Source organism: Haemorhous mexicanus, chromosome 1, assembly GCF_027477595.1.
Source record: "Haemorhous mexicanus isolate bHaeMex1 chromosome 1, bHaeMex1.pri, whole genome shotgun sequence".
In the NCBI taxonomy this organism is placed as follows: Eukaryota; Metazoa; Chordata; class Aves; order Passeriformes; family Fringillidae; genus Haemorhous; species Haemorhous mexicanus.
In genome coordinates this window covers 98,704,688-98,724,076 of record NC_082341.1, presented here as the reverse complement: position 1 = coordinate 98,724,076, position 19,389 = coordinate 98,704,688, and the positions used below count along the sequence as shown (strand labels likewise).

At 42.9% G+C, this 19,389-nt stretch overlaps 1 protein-coding gene across 1 annotated transcript in view; it reads right to left on the bottom strand.

Annotated features, from left to right (window-relative positions):
* The window catches only part of RIPOR2 (RHO family interacting cell polarization regulator 2), a 108,284-nt gene extending 89,570 nt beyond the window's left edge, over window positions 1-18,714 (bottom strand). Inside the window, exon 1 of the mRNA XM_059856937.1 lies at window positions 18,601-18,714. Coding sequence (XP_059712920.1) covers window positions 18,601-18,676 — 76 coding nt within the window. The 5' untranslated portion in view covers window positions 18,677-18,714. The remainder of the gene's footprint in view (window positions 1-18,600) is intronic.
* Between the last annotated feature and the right edge of the window lie 675 nt (window positions 18,715-19,389).

Genomic DNA, 19,389 nt, shown 5'->3' with positions numbered 1-19,389 from the left:
TTTCGCTATTTGCTGCTTGGAAATGTCTCACTGAGAAAATCAAGGGGAGTCATAAAATAACAGTGAGTTGTTTATTTGCATGACTGTCCCAGCAGGAGAGTACTGGTTTGCATGCAATTTGAAATCCCAGGGAGGATGGGATATAAACTAGGGAATGCTCATCCAAGATTGCAAAGTATGTTCCAGCAACCCCAGCAGCTCCCAGAGGAGAGAAACTCTCATAAATGAATGTTTCACTTGTCTCACTAGTATCACATGGAGTTTTTGACACAGGGATTTTCTGTGAATTATTAAGATTTTGGCTGATGTAAAACATTTCTTAAAGCTTTTTGAAAGCCATTTCTCCATGGCTATAAGAGGTAAGATTCAGAATGACTATTAGGATCCCACTGCTGCTGCCTCGCTCCATGAGGTTGTGAAGCTCTCTTTCTGTAGGAGATGGGATTGGTTATTCCTCACTAGCACATGGTATGGCAGAGCTATTGATGTCCCATTGTGTTTGAGTATTTTCTTTAGCCTCTCGTTCAGTGCCTGGTGGATATGCAGTGCTCACCCTGCCATGGCACAGTGTCATCAGTGCCCTGGAGCAGCAGCCTCAGCTGCTCCCAAGGTAAATTAGGCACTCTGTGTTTACTCTCTGCTTTTGTCTGAGACCTCAGCACCTCATATTCCTGCCTGATCCATGGGATGGTCAGAGTTGCCAAAGCTCTTCTCCTAAAGCCAGTTTTCCACTGGTTTCTGTTAGTCTCTGCCTCCATCTCCCTCAATATATCTACACAAGTACATTTTGTGCATAATGCATCATTTGGTGTGTGAGGTGTTTCATTGATCCAAGATACACTATGGGTGTTCAAAGAGTCATTCTAGAAGGTATACATCCTATCTTGTATCCAGTCCTTGAATTTAACTCAGGATGTGGAGGTAAGTCTCTGAACGTGTGAGTGCAAATGAATCCATGGATTACAGTGCCTGAGTCTCACCAGGATGAATGTGTATTCCATTGCCATGCAATACTCTGCTGTGAGAGCGTTGGTGTCCAAGAAAAAGGACAGAACAGCAAGCAAGGAGTTAAGGAAAGGTGTTTAAAAAAACCCCATCAAACTTGTAACCCTCCTAAAGTACACAACATTCTTCCCATTAAGGAAGAAGAGCCCCAGGATCAACATAAAGATTTGGGCTGTTACATGATGTTCTCCATCTTTGAGTTAATCTGTGTGCCAGGAGCAAAGGCAGCGCAGCTGTGCCGAAGCTGCTGCGGGTGTTCCAAGCCGTTCGGCTGGCAGGCACCAAGTGAGCAGAGTTGTCTTTAGCAGCACAGCTGAGGACAGAAGGCAAGGCTGTATCAAGGGATCTCAAACCATCGACGCCCTTGCTACGCAAGGCAGGCATTCCAACAAGCAGTGAAAAGCAGCTGCTGGTGGAACTCCCTCAGGACACCCCAGCTCTACAGGGAGCTTTCAGGAATCAGGAGAGGACATTTACTACCTATTTGTGCTATTGCATCATTTAGGGACACTAGTCAAAACTCCTTCTCATTTATACCTGTGTCAGCTTGGCTCTCTTGGCAGAACTTTGAGCTTTTAAACAAGAAAATTCTAGGATTGGTTATAAAGATTTATACTCCAAACCAGATAAAGTTAGAGGGGTCATTATGTGTAATGTGTGGTATGTTAACGTTAGGGGAGCCAGATTCCAGCAGCTCAAACTGTAGCTACAAAATCTGTGCCTCTCCTCAAACTGAATTTCTGGAGCAGCCCAGGTAACTTTTTGCTCAGTCTTCACTAAACAAGAGAGCTCTGGACTGCTAGGCCTGTGTTCACAGATCCTGAGTGTAATTGTAGGTAATTTCTGACTGTGATAAAGAATCTTTAATGGTAAAGTGCACTATGGAAACAACAGAGATAAGATCAAAATAACTTGAAATTGGAACACTTGAATACTTGGCAGAGAATCCTCTTAGGAAGTTTACATGGCAGGAAGGAGTGTGATCCCCCAAATGCTGGGGATTCCATTTCCAAAATTACAGCAGGGAGATGCAAAACCAACTCCATAATATTTTGATTAGGAAGGAAACAAATAACATACTGCAGAATGCTGCTGTCATAGCACACCCCTTGGCATCACCCTCTTAAAAGGAAAAAAAAAAAAAAAGAAAAAATAGGTGGGAAAAAAAGGAAATCATCCCACTGCTTAAAGACAGACAGGGGTAGAAGTCAATGCTTGGAGAAGGCATTTGCAGGCTTTCCCTCCCTCACCACCATTTTCCTCTTTGAACCCATCAAACAAAAATCCATGTGTATCAAAACCCAGTTGTAGCCAAGCAGAAAATCTCATCTTCAAGTCGGCAGCAGCCAGCGACAGTTTCTTTGGGATCTAACCAATCTAACAGGCTTTCCTCCCCTTTCATGGAAATTCTCAATGTTCTTCATTTCTGGTCACTCTCGTTAAATCAGCCCACACCTTTCACTGCCTCCTCTCACACAGTGACATGCAGAGAGGAGAACTCAATAATAATGATCACTTGTGATAATTTTGGGGTTGAGGACATTTGAGACCGAGGCTGAAGATGCAGCTGTAGCAGGAACTGTTCTGGCTTTGAGCACTGACTTTTTCTTGAAACTGGGGTGTTAAAATAGCACTATCAGTTCCTCTCTCATGAGTGCCCACCACATCACCTAAAATAGAAAAATGTCCCAAAGCCCATGTGTCTGCCCAGGGCACAGCAGGAAGCTGATGTGCTATTCTTTCCAACACTGAAATATCAGCACTCTTTGCTTCTAGGTTCTGTTTTCATCCTGCAGAGCCTTTCTTGATGCATGTCATGATATATTTTAAACATAAAAAATCCCCTAACGTAGGTCCACAAAATATTTCCAAATACTAGACTGGGAAATAGAAGTCATAGTTCTACTATTATTAAAAAATAATAAATGCAATTGAGACACTGATTTCATAGCAAACAATAATTCTTCCATGTCTTATCCCAGTAAATCCCTTAACATGATAGTTATCTATTTCTTGTCTGTATGATGGAGGCTAATGATTTAATCATCCTTTTTCTGTCTAGCACTCCCCATTGCTCCATGGTTACACGGCATGCTCTTCTCTTGAGATATCTAAAGGATTAGTATTGTTAGGATAAACTCTGCAGCATTACTCAGCTCCCAGTACACATGACTTGGTTTTAGTCTGCTGCTTCACACCCAAAAAAAGAGCTTCTGTGCCCAAAAACATGTTTTGCATTTTCAGTTTTATCTGTAGGCTGAAAAGAGAAAGTCCCCTTTAGTCTTGTCTCACTGCAACTATTAATTTGATACTTTGAACTTATTAACTAGCATCATTGTTAGTGCTGTGCAGTTTCCATGTGGGAGTGAGAAGATGTCCTTCTCTCCTGTGAGGAGTCTTATTTCAGACAGAGCAACTACCTCACAGAGAGAGAACAGACTAGGAAAATGCCGAAATTATGAAGAGCTGGGTTATATTCATGACCCTTCCATTATACAGTTTATATAATTAGACATAATGACAAAGTTAGTGCTTGGTATCTGGCATCCGGTCCTCCCACAGATTTCAGCAACAGTGTGGATTTGTGGCTTTCCAGGTTCTCCTCTCTAAGTATTACTATTGCTAAATACTAAACATCAGCAGTTAGCAAGTATAACCACTCGTAGATATCCAGCAGGAAGCCTTCCAATCCAAACCAAACATTTGGTCTTATTCTCAACACTTCAATACTGTGTTTTAGCCATAACTAATCCACTTGTAGTAGGTCACTAGATAATATACAGGTTACCAATTACACTGTCTTTATATCATCCTCCAAAGTAAAAGAGGCTCCAAAGTTAATTTTACCAGTCCTGAATCCCTCATGGCTATTGTTGCAATGCTGGTGAAGTGGCAGAGGAACAAAGCAGAAGGAATATTTTCAGAATCACAGGAGCTGTTACAAACATAAGTTTAGGCACATAAAAAGAAAGTGAGTGAAGTGCAGTGGAAACCTATTGCAAAGATCTCAAAAAGTGTTGTGAAATCAGAATTTCACCTGCTTTCTTGTTTTGTCCTCTGTGCTTGTGCATAATAGAAAGGCAAAAAAAACCCCAAACACTAAACCCAAACAAAAAAGAAAAAATGTTGTTTGACCTACAGTGCAACTTTGGTGGAACCTGCCTTCCTCAGTCCCTGGGTAGCACTGAAACTCAGACAAGCGAAAGCTCCTCAAGGGTTATAGGCACCAATATTTTCACCAGTAAGCACCCCCCCAGTAAGCATCCCTCCCAGTTTCCCACTGACTTCCAGAGAGGCTACCAAATATCTCAGCACCTCTCAGACATTTTCAGTGCAGCAGCCTGGTGTCCCCAGGCAGTAGGAGGAGGCTCCCTCACAGGATAAAGCCATCTATATGGGCCTTATGGTAGTCCTGTCCACTCTGCTGTTGACACCAGCACACATCTACTCCCACAAAGAGCCCACTGATGGAGCTCAATCAGGAAACACTAAGCTACAGAACAATTTCCCTGAGCAGCTGGGTCTTCTGGGTGGGTTGTTGGACTTCTAATGCATGCACCAGCTTGTGAGTATTGCACGTGCACAAAGCAGCTGTGATACTTTTGTTATTCATCATTTACATATGTCAGGAATTTCGGTCCCACCTAAATCCTTTTGCAGCTCTGGACTTTAATTAGCAACGTGTCCAAAATACTTTGAGTGCTTCTGGACGATAGCTGCAGGTGCTTAGAGGCAATGCTGTGTGGTGCCAGAAGCCTTGTTCTGTAAAGGGAAATCTAACTGGGTGTTAATGAGTGTCACAGGGAATTAGACTCACTCAAATAGTCTAACTAATTCATTTCTATTGACATCTCCATTTATAGCTTCTCTTATTTAATAAAGGAACATCGGTGGTAAAATAATGATAGAAAAACACAGGACTTACATTAAACTATTGTGGCTAATGTGCATGAAATAGGAACGGAAGTAATGAGACCAAAGTCAGCTTCCTCCAGATCATGCCAAACCTTGACCACAGTAATGATGAGGTACAAATTGCACAAATGTGGAGGAGCACTAGCTTGAATAACTCCAGTTGCATATCCGAGTGCATTTTCTTTCCACTTGTGCGTAAAGCTCTCCCCTGTGAAGGATCAGGACAGTGTTAAGAGAAAACCAGTTACCCTTTCCTGCTACCCAGTCCTATTCACTGCTCTGCTTTGCTTCTCTCATGCTTGTCATCCTTTTCTGCTTTCTGAAAATGGGTATTTCTAGGGCATGAGCAGTCCCTGGCCTGGCTGCCTGCACAGGTATAGGGCCAGCACAGGGCATCCACACTGCATTTACTAGCAGTAGCCATGCTTCTGCTCTGCTGGAGAGCTGTGCTGTTATAAAATTCACAGCTCACAGAAAAACATCTCACACAAGATGACAAATGCCTTGCTTACAGGCTGAAACAATATCTGAAGAAAAATATGTTTATTTAGCCTATCTTGCACTTTAATTTGATGTACTGCAACATCCCAGCATGGCTTTTTGCCTTCAGTTGATAATTGTGCTAATTTTTCCATCTAAATTAAGCTATGTAATGCTTAGGGACAAAAACAGACACATTAAGATGTGTACTAGAATCATGTTGTACAAATACTACAAGCAAATCCCATTGTGATGATCTTCAGCAGCCTTTCTTACAGCAAGCAAATAGGAAGGCATTGGAAACATAGGAATTTTTTCTCGGCAGAATCAAAAAAAGGATCTGGAATTGGTCCACCCAGGCACAGCAGCTTGGAGGCTCATTTTTGTAAGGCTGCTGATGGCTTGTCCTCTTGTCTTCCCCAAATGTCTTTCTCTAGACCCTAAGCAATGGCTTGGGAAGGGTCTCATAGAGACAAACTTGTCCCTCAGAATTAGTGGGCAGGAGGTCACGTCATCTGTGAGGAGGTGGGCATGAGATTTGAGCCCAGTAGGGGGTGAGCGTGTAATGAAAGCAGTCTTTGTAGGAGTCAAACTTTGGGGATCCCTCTCGAGACCTATGGCTAAAAGTCTATGTAAGTTTTGAGAAAGATAGTTACTTTTCAATTTCTTGTTTCGTGTAGCTGCACCCAACAGAGTGCAAAACTCTGGCAATAACTGCAATGACTGCATACAGACCTAGCAGGGTTTGGCTTCATCTGAGAGAAGATCTGGATCCCCTGTCAGTGGGCTTGAAAACCAGGCTCCCACAAAGTGGTCAACTGTGATTGTTACTAAGGAGGTCACAGCAAGTTTAACCTTCAGCAGACAGAGCAGGATGTTTTAGTCCTTTGTCCTTTTATGGCCTCATGTAAACCAAAGATGGGAGAATTACACCACTCTCCCTCAGCTTCAGAGGGTGGTTTGTTTGCTTTGGGTTCTTTTACATTCAAGGACATAAATGCCAGACAAATTGTACCTAATTCTACATAACCTGGGGGTAGCTGAACACCAGATAAATCACACTGAAAATCCCAGCCGCTAGAGTGCCTTATTCTCTTTTCCCTCAAAAGGGGAAATATTCCTTTGGGACACCTTAGGATTTTGCGCTGCATTTTTGATGAGCCAATTTCAAGTCCACCAGTGGGGAAAATAAGCAGTCAGAGTCCCTGGTGGGACTCTCAGGGACTGGAAGGAAAAGGTGGCAGGTTTATCTCACAAGTCAGGGAGCATGGACCATTCAATCCCCTGATTGTTTGCTGAAGCAGAAATGTGCTACCAAAGAGCCATGACTTGCTGTACATTGTGTTAGTAATTCAAGTGGATTTAGTAGCACATACAGGTTTATCATGCATGCAATTGATTTGCATTTATTGAGCCTTATCCTATTTCCAACTGGATATTTGCAATACCATCCTGCATATTTCTCTTCAGACATACTGTTTCTATGTGACTAAACAATTCTCATGAACTAATTCAGACTAAAAAACAGCCTTTTGTTGGCACTTTTTATGGAGAGCTTGATTAGAGAGGTCTGGCATAAACAACTCAGCATCTCTGCCCCAACCACACTGTAATGTTTCCACACAAATGAAATCATAAGTTGGACACACATTTTTGCCCTAAAGGAATAAATGTCCCCCAAATCCCATCTGCCACCATAGCAAAGTTTTAAGCTTCTGCTTTTCAGCAACAGCAAGAGCAAAACCTGCAAAAGAAATGAAAAATCAGAGTAGAGAGCAATTTCAGGAGGAGGATTCTCCAGGGCTGTGCAGAAGGGCAGCTCCCCCATTGCTCTCCAGGGGGAGGTACAGCACCCCCAGATCCCCCACTCTCACAGGTGTGCCCCACCAGAGCACCTTGCCAGCCCTCAGTGCACACACAGCATGGCCACCTTGCTCATGTTACCATCGTACACACACACCAAGCCCATGCTGGAAAAAACAGGCTTTGAAGAGCCTTGAAATCTGGTTTTGCCACTGTTTGTTTTTTCTAAACTAAATTATATTTAATGAAAATACCTGAGACACAAAGTACCTTATTTTCATGTTAATTAGCAATTATGGTTGCTAATTAAGGCAATACCAAAATAATTGTGTCATAGTACAAAGGAAATGCCCATGTTTCTCTGTGCCAGATAAACAAGATTATGATCTTCAGCCACAGCTCCACAACAGATAATACTCTACTAATAATTTTTGCAGGGCTTAATTTAACATGTGTATGAGAGAGAAGAACTGTGTAGCTTTTGATATATGGTCAAGGCCTCCATGTCATATAAAGATGCAGGGAGAAGTCACAACAGTCTCTTGTCTTAGAGCTGAAACATAATTAGCCAAATAATCATCTTCAAGTGATCTCACATTCCTCACTTTTTATAGTTTTTAAAATCTTTGTATGTTAAAAAAGATACACTATCTTATATTTATATGTAGTGCAGATAAAGTATAATCTATAATTCTTTTGGTATTAATTTTCTTCACCTAGTACCATCACATAGACACATCTTTGACCATTTACCCAGGGAAGCACTCACTGAACAAGACTTATTTCCTGCAACCAACTAAATGGTCTTTTTTTTTAAGAAGTAAAGGCAGGCATATCCTCCACAAAAGCTAATTCATGCAGCATGACTCTTTGAATATATAGTGTAGCAATACACAAGCGTTGGAAGTAGCACAAAAGATCCTTGAAAACACTTCTAATTGATTAATTCAGCAGGGTAGCACCATGGAAATGATTGATTTCAGTCTACCAGACCTCCCTCTGACCTTTTAGAGCCTCTGTTGATGGGTACTTGAATGGAAAAAATTTAAATACAAATGGCAATATGACAATAGCACCCAAATTCCCATCATTTTAATATATCAAATTGACTGCAACAGGTTTAAGATGCCACAAGCACCAAAGCTTTTTTTTAAAATGTATCTTTAAAATAGTGAGAACTTTAATGTCAGTAGTAATGACTGATCTCAAATGACTGATCTGACTCACAAATAATATGTGACTGTGCTCTTCTTAGCTAATGATGAGGTGTAACAAACCTGGTGATAATGACTATTAGAAAGGGTAGAAAAAAACACTGCGGTACATTTCTCTGAGGTCATTAAAAAAATTGAGGTCATCAGGCTAGTTTCCTGTGTAATTGTGATTTATTGCAATGTTTGCAAACCAAACCAAGGGCAGGTACTGTACCAACACTTACTTAAACTGAAGCTGCCATTATTTTGCCAATCAATGTAAAAATATAAATAACATGGGCTGATATTTCTGCCACTTATCTGGAGTCTGGGGACAGGTGATAGCTGCACTGAAGGCATACAATTATGAAATACCAAACTGAGAGGGACTATTTCTAAGTGTTTGATCCTTCAGACTTGACTCAGACAAAGTCCCACTCCAGCTTCAGCAAACCTTCAGAAACGATGCAGACCTGCTGCAAAGGGAAGTGTTTTCCCTGCCCTTCTTTTGGCTGAATAATGTTTGAACATAGTTCAGGGGTTTAGAAATAACCATGGTTTTTAGAAATAACCACTTCATTGTGCTTCCAGAGTACTCATGTGAAATACTGCTGTGCTGATGACAGACGAGGCAGGCAGTGGCTGTGAAAGGAGACCCTTCTCCATGGGAGAAGGATCACTGCTGTCTCCTGCCCTGAAGTAAACCTCTTCTTGATGAAATTAAAGCTTTTTGGAAGCTTCCCTACACCCTTGTCCTGAGCCCAGGCTATGGGGGTGACATAGATTTCCTACAAGGATGTCTGCATGGACAGCTGAGTGGCTGAGGGCTTAGCATAGCAAGGAGGACACTTCCCAGTCCCTGAATTGAGAGAGAAACCAACCTTTGTCCTTCCGGCCAATCCAATCTGATGTTAAATACATGTCATATGCTCAGCAGGACCTGCCTAGATTAGCAAGGGAAAGCATGCAAACCCATGGTCATCAAAAGTATGTAGTACCTTCTGCAGAAATTTGCAAAGGGATTTTGGGGTTTTGACATCTCTTTAGGGTCTAAACCTGCTAATGTGATTTCTCTTCACAGCTTCCAGTGGTGGCTGGCTTTGACCAGCTCAGCTGTATTGTCAGACCCAACCCATGCCATCAGGACCTGCAACCGTGGAAAATTTCACTAAACAAGTTACAATTGTTTCTACAGATGTCATGGCTAGGGCTTAGTCAGGCTGCCAGGGCCTCAGTTTTATATGCATGTGTTTGTTTCAAAATCTACTAACTTGTTTCCTGCAATCTCAGCTCCGATTTATATAGGCATTCAAAATCTCTTGCCCTTGTGACTGTAATGCAAACTGTGAAAATTATTCAGAGTGTAACCCAGCCACACCTGCCCAAGCTATGAGCTGCTTGAGGAAGTGTCAGTACTGATGTTCCCTGTCCTCTCTTCCCTGTTCCACAAAAAATGCATGGGGAAAAAGGGGAGAGTATTACCTCATATGCACCTAAAAACATTTCCAAGCAAAAGTCCTAAGCAGAAGGCATTTCAGTTTGGAGTGAGGACTGGCACCTCCTAGAGAAGTCTATCCTTCCCTTCTACCAGCTGGCCCATCAGCTAGGAGGGAAGTACAGCATGGCAGGCTCACAGGATTGCCCTGGACTGTGAACCAAATATGTCCGGTGGAAATTCCTCCATGCACATTTGCTGCCTTTCTCTGTGGCTGTTGGTCCCTGTGCCAGGGGAGTCCACTAGCCGGCAACATGCTGTGATGCTTTTCTCCTTATCCTTTATCCCTTGGCAATTTACAGCTTTCCAGCTGCATGTCAGAGAGCTCTGCATCCCACCTGCATATTGCACAGAAATGGGACTTTCCTGAGATCCTCCTTTAGGTCCTTGCTGTTGGGGGCCATGGCACTACACTTCTCAGTATTCAGCAGGTAACTGTCTTCTTGGGGCTGCAATAATTTAACTGTTTTTTCCCAGCACAGATGCATAGGAAGCACAATGGAAGTATGTGCCTGAGTCAAGCTCCCAAGTCAGTCCCTGTCACACTGGCTCATGAGATTGTACAAAGGGCAATCAGAAATGGCTTAATCAAGCTTACTACCACAAGCACTGCATTAATGAGCAATAAATAGTTTGCTCAAGGGCTGTGGGCTTACCTCAGGTCAGCTTTCTGAGGTAAGAAAGAGATATCATCAGCTAACACAGCATCAACAAGATGGCAGTGGGGTTGAAACTAGGTCCTTTCCAACCCAAACCATTCCATGACTGAACCAGAGGGTGGTCAGGCACTGGAACAGGCTCCTCAGGGAAGTGGTCACAGCACCAAGCCTGATTGAGTTAAAGAAGGATTTAGAAATGCTCTCAGGCACATGGGACTCTTGGGGCTGTCCTGTCAGGAACTGGACGTGATTATCCTTATGAGTCCCTTCCAACTAGGATATTCTATGATTCTATAATAAAAGGTGGTAGTTTCTCAATTGCAGCTGAAAAACTTGATGCAATGCTTCAGTGTTTCTAAAGAGCATCTGAGTATATTAAAATGCCCCCGTATGCATGTGTAGGTAAAATATTAATTAATTACTAAATTACACTGAATTTATTCAGCACTCTTGCACTAGAAGAGCAAAGGAAATAAAAGCAATTATAGGCAAACTGAATTGCGCTGTCTACATTCTTCTTAGAAGTTTATTTTTTTCTGCTTCATGGTGATTTGACAGTTTTGGGTTAGATTTTAGGAACTCAGTGCAAAAGCCTGGCTTTGTACTGCCGCTCCAAACCAGAAACTATTCAATTATACATCAGCCCATCCCCTCCCCAAAACTAAACCCTCTCAGAAACTGAACTCCCTTCAATACAGGTTTTAAATAGAAAGGGTAAGTAGGGTAAAGCTGGTTGTAGGAGTTACTTTATCTTCCATATTTTCCATAAGATGGCTCCTCTGACCTGGCCAGACTCTGAAGTCTGTTCATCTTATAAAAAGTACATAACATACTCCTACAAAGCAGTTTTGCATACTTGGTGACAAAATTATTACTATTATTTTACTGCAGACTTTTTCCTTGATTATTGGAATACGTTCATCTTTTTTTTCAGTTTTGTTCTGGTGTTCTAAAATCTGCATATAAAAACAAAACTGGAAATTTGAGCTTCATTTCTGAATTGCTTTTGAGTATGCTAGTTTGCATGCAGAGAATTTGCCCCAGCAATTTGATTTCAGCATCAGAGCAAGCAGTGTAACACTTTAGGAAATTGAGAGGTTTGCTTGTCACAAACATGAAAGCACCTTTTGTTTGGTGATTTTTGTTTGTAGAATAACAGATATGAAAATTAGAAGTGAAGAGCTCACTTCAGAAAATTTGGCAACTTTAAGTAAAGTGAAAAGTATTTTTCAATTTTAATAGCATGGTAGTACTATGTCACTGGAGGTCTGTATTCCTCCCAGAATTTGCATGATGCATACAGCTGTCCATCACTTAGAAAGTAGCTGCTTTCCATCATTTAATACAATGCTTTACAAATACTTCTGCAACTTGGATTCTCCTCAAGAGGAACACCCAGTTCTTGCAGAGGTGCAAGAGTTCAGCCGCAGGCGACTGCAGCCCATGCTGGTTTTTGAAGGTGACTTGCAAAGAGGACTTCAGGATCCAGTGTCTTTCTTGGAAAACTGCCACCAGCACTCAGAAGCTTTGAGAAATGCAACTTCTACCTACAGCACAGGATCATAATCCCCAAGGTATTAAAAATCATTTCATCATAAACACCATGTCACAGAGTCTACACCAGTGACACATTTATCCTGTTTAGGTTTAAGTTTTCATGTGACAAGGCCTAAATTTTGTTCTTTTATATTTTAAAATATAAGTTACATGCTTTTATCTGAACTTCTCAAACCAGCTGCTCAGTGTAGTGACCACTCCATGCCTGGTTACTGTACTAATGTTTTTAAGTTTCTTAGGTGTCCTGTGCATTTTTTCTGCCCTCATGTCCTTCACTCTGCACAGGCATAGCCTATTCCTTCTCATAGTTTTCTTTTTGCTTTCCAGCTTAGTTTTCCAATATATCACTCCTTACTCTGATCAAAAGGATTAACAGAGCTAAAAGGCTTAACAAAAGTAGAATTATATTTGGCACATAGTCACTGGTGCCTGTGCTGTGGACACTGTAACCACTCTGTTTAAATGACAAGCTTTGAAACAGCTCACTATTTTTATTTTCAGGTACATCCTTAACTGTTTTGTAAAAAATGTTGAAACTCTCTTTAGAAGATCACTGCAAGAGGGATTTATCTTGACTAATTTTATCCATCTAAGTTTTGGGGCTAGATTAGGTCCATATAGTTCTCAGGGAGGAGAGCAGCAGCAGTAATATGGCAATACAAAATGTCCATCGATCCATTCCCTTTGTCTTCAGAGCAGGAGCTGAGGGTGTTATGCTCAGACCTGGAGGTTGTGCTGCGCCCTCTGCCTGGGAGAAGATTCTGTGGGGGCAGTTCCCATCTCCCCCACGTAGTGCAAGGCTCACACTCCACCCCTAAGTACAGTCTAAGAGGGATTTAAATGGCACTGGCCCTAGGCCCACTCAGGGATTTATTTCCTTTGGATTTATGTATGGATTTTATTTTACAAAAGCTATTTAGCACAAGGCATTAGGTAATGCAGCCTGCTCTGGAAATCTAGAGCTTGTGGGTTTTACTAATGTCCAGCAGAACACTGAAGTCCTTACTTTATGAACATAGCAGTTTTAATGCAAGGAAAAAGGGAAACATTTGGCTGTTGGACAGAGTAATATCCTTGCAGCTCCCCATGTGTTTGGTTTATTGTATAAAACAATATACTGTTTTATACCCAGATGAAACTCATCATAAGACCCACAACTGCTGGGAGAAGGTTGGTAAGTGAACACCCTCCTTTCACTCAGCAGTTTTCTCCAAAGGTCAAGGCATCCTTGACAAAGCTTCACAGGACACCTGTAAGCTTGTGTTGTATGAGAGTCAGGAGCAGTAAAGCCATCCCATAAAGAGCCATTGCCCCAGCATAATACCTCGGAACTGATGCTGAGTATGAGATTGCTACTGCTCTGCATGAGAGTTACCAGATTTGCTGATAATTCAGCTGAGAAAGGCTAAGGTTTTGTTGCATCCAGAAGGATGAAATGAAGGAGGGTTTGTTTATATCTTAAGCATATAATAATAAGGCAGTGTATAGTCCTCTATGAACACAATAAAACAGTCCTCTAAACGAAGGGGTAAAACACAGCAAACAAAATAACTATTGCTACTGGTTTAAGTTACCAAAGGTTTTGTCTCTTTTCCTCAGGTAATTGCAGTCATCACCTATTTCCTTGGAAATTTTAATATTGGTACCTGTGAATTATTGCATGTTATACAAAGCTATCAACTACATTTTCATCACCAGCTGCCCTGCCAACGGTCTGCTGCAGACTCACCATTAAACTCTCGGGTTCCCCGACTGTAATGAATAATGACAAAAAAAGTTCCACCTTTTCTGAAATGCACCAAAAAATGAATGGTCAAGGGGCGACACTAAGAAAAACAAAACAAACTATGCAAATAGTCTTGAGGTTGTTTTGAAAGACTTACTGATGTGAAACTCTCAGTACTTTAATCATTATTCAAAACCTTGAATCCCATTATGATTTTCCAGTCACTGAAGGATGGAGTCTAAGCATTGCACGGGTACAGAATTAAGAAAAGCTCTGTGGGAAGAGGTTTTTCACAGCCTTGGGTGAATATTACTCATACTTGCAATTCTTCCTTCCACACGTCAAAGGTCTGATGAGACAAAGAGCTGTGCCTTGGATGGTTTTGAAATCCATCAATCTCCACTGGTCCCAAAAGGACCCCTCTGAGGAAACGTTTTTTTGCCCACACAAGCATCACAGCACTTCAAGGGGCCCATTCCTTCAGGTACATAACACTGTTTCCAAGAACATTTCCCTGAGGTAAGAAGAAAAGTACAGCTATCCCACGTTGCTTGAAGTCTACTCCTTTACAGGAGAACAATTTCTTTCTCCTTTTCCAAAACAAAAGCATAATTCAAAATTATTTTATTATTACCAAGAATGAGTAGGACAAACAGGACACTTTTTAAAAATTTCCATTCAAGTGTAGTTTAAATCCAGACTCATCTATTAGCTTATAGATTATTTCCATTTATGAAGATAAACAATATTCTTGCCTTCTTTCCCTAATACCACTGACTCACATGTTGGGGGTTTTTTTGATAAACCAATAGCATATATCACAAAATAAAGTAAATTTTTGTATTGTGAGGCTATGTAGTTCATGTACAAATTATGCTTTTTGCCATTTTTCTTTTAAACATGACATTTTTGCTCCTGGTTTCTTTCTTTTCTCAGATTTTTCATGGCAATTGATTTTTTTTCAGTTGGAAACAAATTGAAATACAAAGCAGACCTTTTTCTTTCTAAATTGCACAGCCAGTTTGCATCAGAAAGAATAAAGAACTCTCTATAACATTACTTTAGTAGGTCTTGCTGGTGAGGAGAAAATGTGCCTAATGATGAATACTTAATGAGATTTTATTAAAGCTTGCCATCAATTCCCTGCCTTAAATGTTACAGGTTGTGAAAGTCCATTAACACCAGAGGATACACAGCTTCTAAGGCCCACCCTGCACAATAAACGCTACAGCTGGATCTCAGATACCTGGCAGCACTCCAGGATGAGTTTGTGCTGATGAAAGTCAGGGCTGGCAAGGGCTGGACCCAGACATGGACCTGGACCCAGAACCAGACCCAGACCCATCACAGCACCGTGGGTGGCCAGTGCTCATGTGGTAAGCATGTGGACAGACAGCCTGTGCCTTGCCACACAGCCCCACCTGGGGTTATGGCTCCAAACAAGTCACCAAATATTTCTGCTGTGGCTTCCCCGGCTCTTGCCTTTTCACCAAATGCTTTCAGCAATATGTGAAGAGGTACAGCTGGGCCCAACCCTGCAGAATTACTGAGACGACTCACGACCAGAGACCTTGCAGCCTCTGAGTATTGGGCTGGTATGGCAGGACAGCAAAAGCCATCCAAAACAGCCCTCGGCCACACAGCCAGCAGAATTTCCCTATTTGCTGACCTGCATCAGGGACATACAATCCTTTTTCTCAGTGTGAACTCTTAATATTTTCTGTGGAAACCCCATCTGCTAAGGTTCAGGAAAACCCAGAGAAACCTCCTCCCCACAGATCCCCAGGGCTTTAACATGCATTGGCGGCCAGAAGCCAAGTACATTTTGGGGAGTAGCAGCAAACAGCTGCTTTTCAGACTCTTCACAACACAGTTTTAGGACTTGTTTCATGCAGTTATTACTAGCATGATCCAAGCTCAGCTTCCAACCTTGGCCTGGTTGGAAGGACCTAATATAATTGGCAGGACCTAATAGCCTGTTTTCCTAAGGAAACACTATGCACAGTGATCGTTAATATTTTTTAACCCACTGACCAGCTTCAACCAAATCTGGCAGACAGGCAGCAGTCTTGGAGACCTCAAGTTCCTACAAGGTTCATGAACCATATGTGTGGCTGGCACAGTGGAAATGGAAGGAAAGGCAGGCCAACCTGTATGAGACCTCAGAGAGCCCAGTGAGACTGAGATGCTGTGAATGACCCGCTCCAGGAAAACTTCTCAATGTTTTTCCATCTGCATGGACACAAGAGTGTCCAGAGGAAAAGCAGATTTCAGTATTTCCAGAACCATTTTTTTACAGCAGTATCATGAACTTACACTCTGTGTCCAATGTCTCTCTGTTGGAACCAGCCCTTGCTGCGAGGTGAAAACAGAATTAATTTTGTGAATGTCAGAAGCCTCTCAGAGGGTTTCTCTGGTGCCAGCTGCAGTTGCTTCCCCTTGGTTGGAGGGACAGGCACATCCAGCCAGGCAGTGAGGAAAATGAGAAACTGTTGCTCTCTATTTGAAAATATGCCTTTGTTCGAAGCAGTGATTTTGCCATGAGCACACGTGCCTGCAGGGAGCTTCCTTCAGGGACTCGGCTGTAAAACGAGGCCACAAGGGCAGGCACAGACGGACTGCAAAGTCCCCCGGCTGTTTCTTTGAATGGCTGCCTTAACAAGGAGGTACAACGACAGCCTGTGCTCATAGTGACTTCAAAAACCAGCCAGCAGTAGCTTCCTCCCTAGCTTGTTTATTTGGGTTTTTTTTAAATTTTAAACTGCACATTTTAAAACAGAAGAATAGCATGTCTCCTGTAATAGCAGCCGTTTTGCTTCAGTGCCTCAGCAGAAGGTAGCTAAAGAGGACAAACAATCTGGACAGGAGGAATTTGCAGCGAGCAGTCCTTCCTCAGGACTGGCCTCAGCACAGATCACAGAAAGCTGTGCTTCTTCACTGATCCAGGCTAAAGCAACCTAATTAAAGATGCCAGAAGTTATTTCTAGTTACAAAGCAAACAAACACTCTTCTGAGTGATTAGCATTTTTCAGACTCATTAAGAAATAAAAATAAAAAAGCTTTATCCCGTTCTTTTGGTTCAGTGCTGCAATGTTTCCCTAAGGCACAGGCCAGCTAAAAAGAGAGGCTCTGAGAGATGTGCAAAGATAGCACCATTGTCAACCAAAGAAACCTCCTTCAATTATTCAGAGCATCTGCTGTTCTCGAATTTCTCATTCTTAGAGCTCCAGCTAAGTGGTGCATTTGGCAGTTGTTCTTATTAACTCACAGGACAGCACAACCAAGGAACATATGTATTTCACAAGATAATTAATGCTCAAAGTGAATATTGTGGTAAGAAGTTTCCATACACATTTGTAAGCTATCCGCCAAATACCTATTTTTGAAGAGTAGGGAACTTCATATGGAAAAGGCGAATGTAATCCTAAGTAGACAGGAAACAAAACTGTCTATTTTTATACTTCATTAACAGCCAGAAAATTGACCAAAATACTCACAAAGGTGCAAGCACTGAAAACCAGTGAACACAGCCTACAGTCAACTGACAACTAGGAAAATCAGTCTTACTGACATCTACCGTTAATATTTTGCATCTGAAAGGCACACTGGAGTTGATTTCATGGCAAAAAAATATTTAAGAAGGTAGCTGTGAGAACTTCGTGTCTCTACTGCCATGCTGAGTTAGAAAAATTCAAACAGACCTTGTTATCTCCATAGTTAAACTAAGATACTGAAAAGACATGAACTTCACACAGAGTTGACAGACAGCATGCTCATTTTATCATATTAGTTCTTCTGGAGTTCTTAGTTCTTCCTAATGGCATTCTAATTCCAAGATCCGTTTCACAAAATATCACCTTGATGGGAAGAGAGGATGCTTCATTTGGCCAGCCAACCCAGCCCATCCTCCCAATCCATTGCATTGCATCTCCTCAGGAGTGATTAGACACTACAGTTGACTGAACCAAAGAAATCTCCTCTGTTTTCTCAGTTGTGACAGATACACTGCCCTTTCTGTGCCTCTGCAGAACTGCTGGCAGTATTTCTTTCCAAGTTGCCAGCTGAAAGGGAGCCTGAATAAATCAGCTAGAAGTGGCTGGATCTCCATATATATGGTCTGTCAGGGAAGGCAAGCAAACTACCTCTAGGAAAACCACGGTGAAATGGTGAATAATATACCCCAGCAACCTGCAGTAAGGCTATACATTTATATACATGTATGTGCATGTATATATACACACACACATATATATACATCAGTGATGGGCACGGTTTCTAATTAGACAAAGGAGTGGGCAGGTTCAGAGTGTTGTCTGCATTGTGACTTCACAAATCACCGATCTAGTTATGCTCCTTTCGATCAGAAATTTATTTTGATTTCTTCAGCTGGTCTCAAAAAAAAAAAAAAAAAAAAAAAAAGTGGGCATTATTGTGCATTTTTCCTTATTCCCCTTTCACCGCACAAACCATCCAGTCTTCAAACTCTCTTAGAAAAGTGAGAAAGTGCTCAGCCGTGTTAGGCAGGGGCCCTTTCAAGGCATCCCGTCCCGACGACGGTCCCGCAGCCGCAGGGCCGCGCTCAGCCGGGGCTGATGGTGCCACAGAGCCATGGCCGTGCCCTCAGGAGCCAGGCCCCGAGCCCCGGCCTGGGGAGGGCAGGTGGGCTCAGCCCGGCTCAGGGTCTCTCTCCACGGCCGTGGGATGGGTGCCAGGGCAAAGGCAGAGGGGTGGGAAGGGGTGCGCGGGGAGCTGAGACGCGACACTTACTGCAGAACTGCCTCCGCCTGACCCCGCAGCGCCAGAGCCGCGTCCGCACCCAGTGCAGGCACGGGGACAGGTCCATGGCTCCAGCGGCCGCCCGTCCCCGGGGCCACCGGGCACGGCCCGCTCCCCGCCGGGCAAACCTGCGGCAGCCCCCGGCCAGCCTCCGGGCCGCCGGCAGGATGCGGCGGGCGGCCGCCGAGGCCCTGCCGTCCCTTTGTCGCCATGCCATGTTTTATGCATGAAGGTAATTTCATCCCGACTCTCCGCGCCGGGTGTCTACGTGAGCTCCTGCGACGTGGAGGAGCCACGGCACCAGTCCCTGGGGAGAGCGAGCTCCCGGGGAGGCAAGGGGCGAGCGTCCCGCCTGGGCCGGGGGAAGGCGCGCTGGCAGGAACGGGGCCTTTCCCAGAAGTTTACAGGTGAAAGTCTGCAGGTGCTGTGCTGCGGGCACCCTGGAATGAGGAGAGATCCAAAGATATTAGGTAGCCCTGCAGAAACCTATGTGCACTCTGGTCACAACATCATGGCCCGCATCCGAAACATCAGCCCCGTTACTGCCTTCTGAGGAAACGGGAGCATGTGAGGGCCATACAGCTTTAGCATGACCGAGTCAGTGCTGCACTGGTAGGGGTGGTCAGCATTTGTCACATTCTAATTTCACTTTTGCTATATGCAAAATATAATTCCCAAAGTAATTCCCAGAGTAATTCCCAGAGTGACTCTCGCAACACTGTCACTGCTGCCTGAGGCACTTGTTTAGTAACATAACTAAAAGGCTCCTTTCTCTGATGA